The sequence below is a fragment of the Eurytemora carolleeae genome, unplaced genomic scaffold, assembly GCF_000591075.1.
Source record: "Eurytemora carolleeae unplaced genomic scaffold, Eaff_2.0 scaffold2156, whole genome shotgun sequence".
Classification (NCBI taxonomy): domain Eukaryota; kingdom Metazoa; phylum Arthropoda; class Copepoda; order Calanoida; family Temoridae; genus Eurytemora; species Eurytemora carolleeae.
In genome coordinates this window covers 16,780-27,606 of record NW_019398043.1, presented here as the reverse complement: position 1 = coordinate 27,606, position 10,827 = coordinate 16,780, and the positions used below count along the sequence as shown (strand labels likewise).

General features: G+C 32.7%; 1 protein-coding gene across 1 annotated transcript; it reads right to left on the bottom strand.

Moving 5' to 3' along the window:
* Nucleotides 1-1,057: 1,057 nt before the first annotated feature.
* On the bottom strand, nt 1,058-8,617 carry LOC111716689 (Bardet-Biedl syndrome 1 protein homolog; the record flags this gene model as incomplete). The annotated part of the gene is made up of 9 exons (XM_023492167.1): nt 8,501-8,617; nt 6,489-6,583; nt 4,567-4,686; nt 3,998-4,102; nt 3,668-3,749; nt 2,695-2,735; nt 2,301-2,364; nt 1,481-1,609; nt 1,058-1,097 (listed from the first exon to the last, which is right to left on the bottom strand). Coding segments are annotated over exons 1-9 (791 nt in total), but the record flags the coding sequence as incomplete, so codon positions are not given.
* Between the last annotated feature and the right edge of the window lie 2,210 nt (nt 8,618-10,827).

The following is a 10,827-nucleotide window of genomic DNA, read 5'->3' as shown; positions in this document are numbered from 1 at the left end:
AAATCTCTAGCCAAAACTCAAGGCTCTGTATACGTCCGTTCTGATCAACTAATGATATTCAACTACTTTATTTATAAACAGGTAAAATGAACTGACCGGGCTAGCCCGGCTGGGTCAACATACAAAATAGTTAAGATAATAATATTATGAATACAGATAATAAATTAGAATTGCACATCATGGTAGAATATACTTCAGGCATACCACAAGTATCCTGTACTCTACATCATATAGTCCTAAACATTTATATTCATGTATATATATATACCAGCATACCACTAGTATCCTGACTCTACATCATATAGTCCTAAACATATATATATTCATGTATATATATATATAAACACCGGCATACCACTAGTATCCTGTACTCTACATCATATAGTCCTAAACATATATATATTCATGTATATATATACCGGCATACCACTAGTATCCTGTACTCTAGATCATATAGTCCTAAACATATATATATTCATGTATGTATTGTATATATACCGGCATACCACTAGTATCCTGTACTCTACATCATATAGTCCTAAACATATAAATATTCATAATAAAATAATATTTATTTATATATGTATATATATACCGGCATACAACTAGTATCCTGTACTCTACATCATAAAGTCCTAAACACCTTTATATTTTCATGTATATATATACCGGCATACCACCAGTATCCTGTACTCTACATCATATAGTCTTAAACATATATATTTTCATGTATGTATATATGTATATACCGGCATACCACTAGTATTCTGTACTCTACATCAAATAGTCCTAAACATATATATTTTAAATGTATGCATATTTGTATATACCGGCATACAACTAGTATTCTGTACTCTACATCATAAAGTCCTAAACATATTCATGTATGTATATATTTATATATCGGCATACCACTAGTATAGTATTCTGTACTCTACATCATACAGTCCTAAACATATATATATTCATGTATGTATATATACCGGCATACAACTAGTATTCTGTACTCTACATCATATAGTCCTAAACATATTCATGTATGTATATATGTATATACCGGCATACCACTAGTATTCTGTACTCTACATCATATAGTCCTAAACATATATTATATTCATGTATGTATATATGTATATACTGGCATACAACTGGTATCCTGTACTTTACATCATATAGTCCTAAACAAATACATTTATGTATATATATTTGTTATATAATATGAAACATATATATTCATGTAAATATATATTTAAAGAATCAGCTTCAAATTAAGAGTTTTAAGATATTTAAGAATCTCACTAAACATGATGTTCCATCCCTAGCGGCAATCTACAGTAGATAAATCCTGACTAAAACAAATTAAACAAATTTTTTTTTGTATATATATATTTTAACAACTAGTATTCTGTATATATTCTACATCATGTAATTCTAAACATATGAGTATATGTATATATATATATATTCATAGAACCAGTACCTGCAGCCGTAAGGAATACAGGAGGAGAAGGAAGAGCAAGACTATCCATGATAGTAAATGCTTCAGGATCAAGGATATAAACAGAACTGCTCTCTGTACCGAGCACAAGACAAGCTACACTCCCTTCCTCTACAATATTTTGGTATGAGTTAAAAGATCTTTTCTGGTTGAATTCTGTTCCAAATCTGGTTGAAATCTGTTTGAAATCTATCTAAAATCTGGTTAAAGTTTGATTCTAATTTGATCATCAACTGGTTATATTCTTATAAAATCTGATTAAATCCAGTTAAATATGGTTATAATCTGGTTATAATCAAGTAAAACTCTAGTAAAAATATGGTAAAAATATGGTATGATTTGGTTAAATTTGGTTTTAATATCTTTATAATCTGGTTATAATTAGGTTGTATCTGGTTACATTTGGTTAAATCTGTTCATAATCTAATCAGATGTGGTAAAAACTGGTTAAAATTTATTTAAATCTGGTTCAAATCTAGATTAAATCTAGTTAAATCTAGTTAAATCTGGTTAAATCTGGTTGAATCTGATTAAATCTGGTGGTTACATCTGGTTAAATCTGGTTAACTCTAGTTTAAGTCTGATTAAATCTGGTTATATCTGGTTAAATCTGGTTAAATTTAGTTTGAGTCTGATTTAATCTGGTTCTATTTGGTTACATCTAGTTAAATCTGGTTAAATCTGGTAAAATCTAGTTTGAGTCTGATTTAATCTGGTTCTATTTGGTTACATCTAGTTAAATCTGGTTAAATCTGGTAAAATCTAGTTTGAGTCTGATTAAATCTGGTTGTATCTGGTTTACCTGCATATGATTTGTTGAGAGTATCGATGCAGGTCACCACAGTCTGACGTTTTAGGGGGAAACTCTGAAGAAAAAAAGAAAAAAGTTTGGTAATTGCAAAAGTCTGTAAAGATGAAACTTGAAAATAGTTTCTTGATTTTTTTAAAACGTTTTCATTTAGAAGTTTTTATATTCAATAAAATATTAATATTTCCGCAGATTTTAATCGAATTTCGAGCAATAGAAAAAAAGATTTTTGAGTTCAGTTTTGAATTTCTTTGAATAACTAACTGAACAGATGCCTAAATTACAATTTTAGGAATAGAACATAAACAACCCACCCTTGGGGACTAGTATGCAAGATCTCAAACAGCTATTAACCTATTTGGTTTTTCGACAAGAAAATATGAAATACCTTATGAGTTTCAACAAACTGTTCAACTTCCTGTAAACTGTCTAAAATAAAGTATTTGAACTACTTTACAGAGAAGTTAAATGAATTTTAGTTCACCAAGGATAACCAAGGCCAATTTTGCATTAAAAAATGCAGAGCGCAGCAATAGATATTTTGAAGGAAAATTTGGTCAAGGGAACCCGTGGTTAATTAAAAACTTTTCCCAAAAAAGTTGTTGTACACAGTTTTATTGTCTTTTGAGATAAAAATGAGTGATTTTTTCACAAAAACTTCGAAGAGGTGGTGGTTATTTTACTTAATTGTCCCAAGGGAAGTTTAATAACTTAACATCCCCTTGTTGAGGGAATCATATGTCGGTAATGTTGGTAAAAAAAAGTCGGTAAAAAGATTAAAAATAAGAGAGAGGGTAAAATGAGGAAACTGATGACTCTGCGCACATCAAGCTTTCTGATCCTTAAGTGTATGAACCTGATATTATAAACCTTAAGATTACCGACAAAGGATAAGACTTCAAAGACGACTGAATGGAATTTATTTAATCCTTTTTCTTACATTTATAGTTCCCTGCCACTGTAATCTTGTTTGACTTTGGCTTTTAGATCTTTATATTTAAAGAGTTTCAGGTTGTCATTACAGTCTCATCCTTTGTGGGTCAGAATTCCTTGAGAGAGGTCAGAATTCCTTTAAAAGTTTGAGATCACTATAGTTTCAGTTAAAGTAAATATTTCCATTTACTAACAGCACCGATTGAAGGATTCATAACTTTGATTGGATAATGAGATAGATAGAAAGATAGATGATACCGCCATACTTTTTCTATTGGTTCAGAATAGACAACGAACACATGACTTTACCCTGATTGGATCAGGCGCTAATGAACTCGGCATACAGGAGTGAGATGTAGATAACAAAGCATTTGTTGCTTATAATATTGAAAATTGGAATTCAAGTGAATTCAAGTCAAGTAAGTCACCTAACATCAGAAGTCTTTGTGTCCGAGCTGTCAACCTTGCATCTCCAATCTCATTCCGTAGATTAGACAGGTTCTCATAGATCTAGTATTATAATAATTATAATTGTTATTATTATTATTATTATCATTATTATTGTTATCATTATTATTATTATTACCATTATTATTATTATTTTAATTATTATTATTATCATCATTATTATTATTATTATTATTATTATTATCATTATCATTATATATTGTCATATTTATTATTATCATTATTTTCTTATTCCTTAGGTTAGAAATATATCTAATATTATTCTTATAATTACTATTAGTATATATAACCTGGCTAGTGTTAAGTGTATCCCTGGCTGCTTGATCCCAAATATCTCTCTCTGCTGGTTGAATATCCAGGGTTGGTAGAGTAAACTTGAAATAGGGTCGCAGATTCTAAACCAGACTTACTTTAGTGTCTTGTCTTAGATCTAGCAATATATGTCTAATACTTTGTGTCTAGTATAAAGTGTTAAGTGTCTACTGTCTAGTTTCAAGTGTCTAGTGTCTAATGTCTACTGTCTAGTGTATAGTGTCAAGTTTCCAGTGTCTAGTGTCTAGAGTTTAGTGTCTAGTTTCAAGTGTCTAGTGTCTAGTGTTTAGTGTCTAGTTTTAAGTGTCTAGTGTTTAGTGTTTAGTGTCTAGTTTCAAGTGTCTAGTGTCCAGTCTCTTGTTTAAAGTTTCTAGCGCAAGGTGTCTACTGTTCAGTGTCAAGTGTTTAGGGTCCAGTGTGTAGTGTTTATCGTCGTGTGTCTAGTGTTCAGTGTCAAGTGTCTAGTGCAAAGTGTCTATTGTAAAAATGTCTAGTCTCTGATGTGGATTTTCTCGAATATTAAAGTATATTACACTGAAGTAAGTACCTTGTATATGTATATATGGGATCCAGAAGCAACAGCTATTGCAGGTATTCTTGGTTCATTAGTATCCATATGGAAGGTTACTACTCCGGTAGGTAGGTCTATTATTGTATTCTCTGTAACCTACAGTAGTAGATGTATTATTGTATTCTCTGTAACCTACAGTACTAGATCTATTATTGTATTCTCTGGAACCTAGAATAGTAGATCTATGATTGTATTCTCTGTAACCTAGGATAGTAGGTCTATTATTGTATTCTCTGAAACCTACAAAAGTAGATCTATTATTGTATTCTCTGTAACCTACAGTATTAGATCTATTATTGTATTCTCTGTAACCTAGGATAGTAGGTCTATTATTGTATTCTCTGAAACCTACAAAAGTAGATCTATTATTGTATTTTCTGTAGCCTACAATAGTAGATTTATTATTTTATTCTCTTCTTTGTTGTTCCCTTGTACACCCTCATATTACACAAACCTGCTGAGTTCCCTTGTACACCCTGATACTACATAAACCTGCTGAGTTTCCTTGTATACCCTGATACTACACAAACCTGCTGAGTTCCCTTGTATACCCTGATACTAAACAAACCTCCTGAGTTCCCTTGTACACCCTGATACTAAACAAACCTCCTGAGTTCCCTTGTATACCCTGATGCTACACAAACCTGCTGAGTTCCCTTGTATACCTTGATACTACACAAACCTGCTGAGTTTCCTTGTACACCCTGATACTAAACAAACCTGCTGAGTTCCCTTGTATACCCTGATACTACACAAACCTGCTGAGTTACCTTGAAGACCTTGATACTACACAAACCTGCTGAGTTTCCTTGTACACCCTGATACTAAACAAACCTGCTGAGTTCCCTTGTATACCTTGATACTACACAAACCTGCTGAGTTCCCTTGTTTACCCTGATACTACACAAACCTGCTGAGTTCCCTTGTATACCCTGATATTACACAAACCTGCTGAGTTCCCTTGAAGACCTTGATACTACACAAACCTGCTGAGTTTCCTTGTACACCTTGATACTACACAAACCTGCTGAGTTCCCTTGTATACCCTGATATTACACAAACCTGCTGAGTTCCCTTGTATACCCTGATATTACACAAACCTGCTGAGTTCCCTTGTATACCCTGATAATACACAAACCTGCTGAGTTCCCTTGTATACCTTGATACTACACAAACCTGCTGAGTTCCCTTGTACACCCTGATACTAAACAAACCTGCTGAGTTCCTTTGTATACCCTGATATTACACAAACCTGCTGAGTTCCCTTGAAGACCCTGATAATACACAAACCTGCTGAGTTCCCTTGTATACCCTGATACTACACAAACCTGCTGAGTTCCCTTGAAGACCCTAATATTACACAAACCTGCTGAGTTCCCTTGTTTACCCTGATACTACACAAACCTGCTGAGTTCCCTTGAAGACCCTAATATTACACAAACCTGCTGAGTTCCCTTGTATACCTTGATATTACACAAACCTGCTGAGTTCCCTTGTATACCTTGATAATACACAAACCTGCTGAGTTCCCTTGTATACCTTGATAATACACAAACCTGCTGAGTTCCCTTGTATACCTTGATACTACACAAACCTGCTGAGTTCCCTTGTATACCCTGATACTAAACAAACCTGCTGAGTTCCCTTGTATACCCTGATATTACACAAACCTGCTGAGTTCCCTTGAAGACCCTGGTAATACACAAACCTGCTGAGTTCCCTTGTATACCCTGATACTACACAAACCTGCTGAGTTCCCTTGAAGACCCTGATTCTACATAAACCTGCTGAGTTCCCTTGTATACCCTGATACTAAACAAACCTGCTGAGTTCCCTTGTATACCCTGATACTACATAAACCTGCTGAGTTCCCTTGTATACCCTGATACTACACAAACCTGCTGAGTTCCCTTGAAGACCCTGAGTTTCATGTTAAACTCTCCGGATCCTAAATCAGCGATAACCAACCGAAAGTCTCCGTCCCCGCCCAAATCTGAAAGAAAAAAATTTAAAATGGACACTTTGACAGTAACAAAATTAAGAACCCAAGAAAAAATACTGTGAAAGTATTAGTACCAACTGAGAAACTAAATACGGTCTCCGGTCCTTCAAGGTTTTAAATTTAGGAATCAAAGACGACTTTGAAAATATGATCAATAAATAAAAATACGACATTGGATGACATAGAAAAACACGCGGAAAGAGCGATATTCTTGTCAAGACTTGAAAGAGCCACAGAAAAAGATTATGTATATATAATTTTTAAACTATCATGATAGATTATTGAATTTAAATTCAATGTAGGACGACATGTAAAGACATGAAAGAGCTAAGCACAGAAATAATCAGCCCACTAATAGATCACTGTAACGCTATTTAAGTTTATACAGCAAAATACGACATTATGAAACCTGAAAGAGCTAAACAAGATGAGAATACTCACTAAGGATTCGTGTAATTTATTAAACTAAAGACGACATTATACGTCCTGAAAGGGCTAAACATGATAAGAATTCCCGCTAAGGATTCGTGTAATCTATTTAACTAAAGACGACATTATACGACCTGAAAGAGCTAAACACGATGAGAATGTATATAATATATATGCCCGCTAAAGGGTCATTTTGTATTTTAATTTATCTAAAGACGACATTTTACGACCTGAAAGGGCTAAACATGACGAGAATGTATATATGCCCGCTAAAGGGTCATTTTGTATTTTAATTTTTCTAAAGAAGACATTATACGACCTGAAAGAGCTGAACACGATGAGAATGTATATATGCCCGCTAAAGGGTCATTTTGTACTAAAGATGACATTATACCATCTGGAAGAGCTAAACACGATGAGAATGTATATAGTATATATACCCGCTAAAGGGTCATTTTGTACTAAAGACGACATTATACCACCAGAAAGAGCTAAACACGATGAGAATGTATATAATATATAGACCCGCTAGGGGGTCATTTTGTATTTTTATTTAACTAAAGACGACATTGCAAGACCTGAAAGGGCTAAACATGATGAGTAGTGATATTTTACACGTCGATTTAATAGATTATGGACGACATTAAACGACCTGAAAGAGCTAAGCACGATGAGAATCTGAATGTACAGGGTGTACCACGAAACATGACAGAAATTTATTTGTGACACTTAGTTCTCAACCTGCTTTCACATGTATGATTTTGAAATAACCACCACATCCTAACCTGGCATTTTCAAAATGTGGTCTGCATTTCTTGTGCTGTCAATATTTCAGGGGATATTAAGAATTTCGCTCAGATTTCAATTTTGTTAAATAAAACCAAAGTTGTTGAAATCTAAGCAAATTCTTCATATCTCCGGTAATATTAATCGCACATAAAAGGTAGACCACATTTTGCAAGAATGCAAGGAAAGTTAATTTCAGTTGCGTATACTTTGCGTACATATTGAAACCAGTTCTCTCTGGGCGGAATTTGTAAGCAAGAATAGATGCTTCAGTGTTCATTTAGTATCCGAGGAGGTTAAAAGCATTGAATTTTGATAATTTTGATAATTCACGTAATAGCTTCCTAAGACCAGAATATTTCAATGATTATTAATGTGAAAGATGGATCCCATGTCAGGCTTCGACATCCGTCTTGTGTTTACATTGCCGCCCAGAGACAGTACACTGCAGTACAAAAGATGCGTACACCTCTGAAATACTTTCCTTGCATTAAATCCTTGACATTTTGGAAATGCCAAGACTAGATGTATTTAGTGATGATTAACTCTAGAATTTTACTCCTAAAATTATTATTTTTATTCAACTATAAAAGACGACATTATACGACCTGAAAGAGCTGATGAGAATGTAAATATGCTCGCTAAGGGGTCATTTTGTATCTTTATTTAACTAAAGACGACATTATACACGACCTGAAAGAGCTAAGCATGATGAGAATGTATATATGCCCGCTAAGGGGTCATTGTGTGCGGTCAGCCAGCGTTCACTGTCTGGTCCTGCCAACAAGTTGTCCAAGAAGGTTGTCATGTTTATCTGGAAACAAAAAGAAGATATGTCTATCTTATAATTTGTTTTATTTCAAGTGACCCTCCATGTAAAGATGGCGATGTAGTCTCATTTCGTTCGTTGATGGTTTTTGAATGACATTTCATATCGTATGCGATTATATTTAGTTAGAACCAAAGGTAAGGTTTATCCATCTCGAAGAAGGTAAATTTTTTGAAGATAAATTGGGTATTGAGATCAAGTGTTTAATATTAAAGATACTCCACACAAAAGCTCGCTCAGGACATATGTACTTATATTAATATGTTTAGTTTTGGGCAATAATTAATAAAAAATGAAATGGAATGGATTTTCAATTTAATAAAAGTTTTAAAACAAATCAGAATTTTTAATCTATTGTTTAAAGATAATGGTTAACTTCAGTTGATTTTAAAATTTTTTAGAACTTTAGAAGAAGAAGTGTATCTTATTCTACAGGTTGAGATGATTGATGATTGATCGGAACTTATTTATTATTTTCGCAGCATTGAAACTGTTTGATAAATCAATAAACCAAAACAAACTATGTTAATTACATAATTCAATCTTCAATTCATAACATTACAAGAGTTTAAGGTCTCTGTACTTTATATAGACTGAATATTACTAAGATAACTTGGACTATTTTTTAAATTAATGTATCGTGGATTTAAATACATATTAATGCCCACTAAAGATGATACTTCAGAGACTATTGTACTTTTATAATATTTGTTGTTTGTTAATAGATAGAAGTTAGAAGCGATCAAAAGCGATTATTTTTCGACGTAAGTCTATACCACCTTTCATTTGTGAACACTCCCTTTCACACCGGACTAACCAGAGATAGAGGCAATTCGGTTTCTTCTATTTGAGATCATACGCGTTTTGGTGTAAAATTAACAAATCTTTAAACTTACGGATTTGTTTGTTTTATACTTTTTATTCAAATTGTATATGCCGAAAAAAGTAATGTGATCAAAAGTCACAGTTTTCTGGAATAAATACAGAACCGTTAAATCAACGTGCTTTAAGATCGTTTTATTTTAAAGCTTTTTGTTTCGTCAATACAGTCTCATCCTTTGTTGGGAAACCTCTTTTTAAAAATATGAAACATATTTGTTGTCTATGATAATTGTTTTTATATTAACAAACAAAAACATAATTGGTATTTCACTGTGTAGTAAAGAATACTGTTTTGAAGAGAATGGAATGGTTTAGCTGCTTTCCAATCTATACAGCACTACAAGGAGTAAAGAGGAATATATCCAGGTATACTCTAGGATAGTAGATAGATAGATACATTCACGGACTTGTTAGGGATACTGCATGGAGAACTATAAATCTTGGCACGATTTTAAAATCAAAAATAACAATTATGTTATTTCAGAAACAATTTGCTTTTTTGATGAAAAAAATGTAACCTTTCCTTGGGACCCCACTTTAGAACAATGGGATGGAATTCATCATTTACTCATAGTCCTTTAATGTTAGCTAAATACGCCAAAGTTTGAAATATCAAAGGTTTTTAAGATCAAGTAGCAAAGATATAAAAGGATAGACAGCATTCAAAATGAAAAACTTATCAAGCAAAAATGTAAATACTTTCTAAATGTACAGCTTAGGTATTTAGATGATGAAAATAAACTAATTAAAAACAAAGATTTTCTTATTAGATCAAAGAAATATGTGGACATAGATAAATAAATAAATACATAGATATCTGTATCTATGGCCGGTATGATTATATGGATGTAAAACATATTACTGCAGTTTCTGATAGAATTAAGGAATACAAAGTTTTTTTAGCTTGTTTATATTCATGTATCTTTGCAGCCTGATGGTGGAAACCTTTGATATTTCATATTTAGATTATTTGATCTAACAGAATTCATGGTTTGAAATTTCTAAGGTCTGCAACATTTGGCTACAAAGATATAGGGATTAGAAAATCAGAGATTGTGGTAAAGATTTCCTAACATAAACTACAGAACACAAAGTAAACAAAGTTACGGGGTTTCCTTATGTATATCAATTCGTGTTTAATTACAATTCTCTTGAAACCCTCCCTGTTTATGAAAATATTTTTATGTTATCTGTTTAACCACTTTTAAGTATAAATGTCCAACTATACAATTGATGAAAAAAAATGTAACTTTAAAATAAAGCGGTTTAGCTTCGTTGTATTTACGAATATAAAAAAGTGCATTTCTGT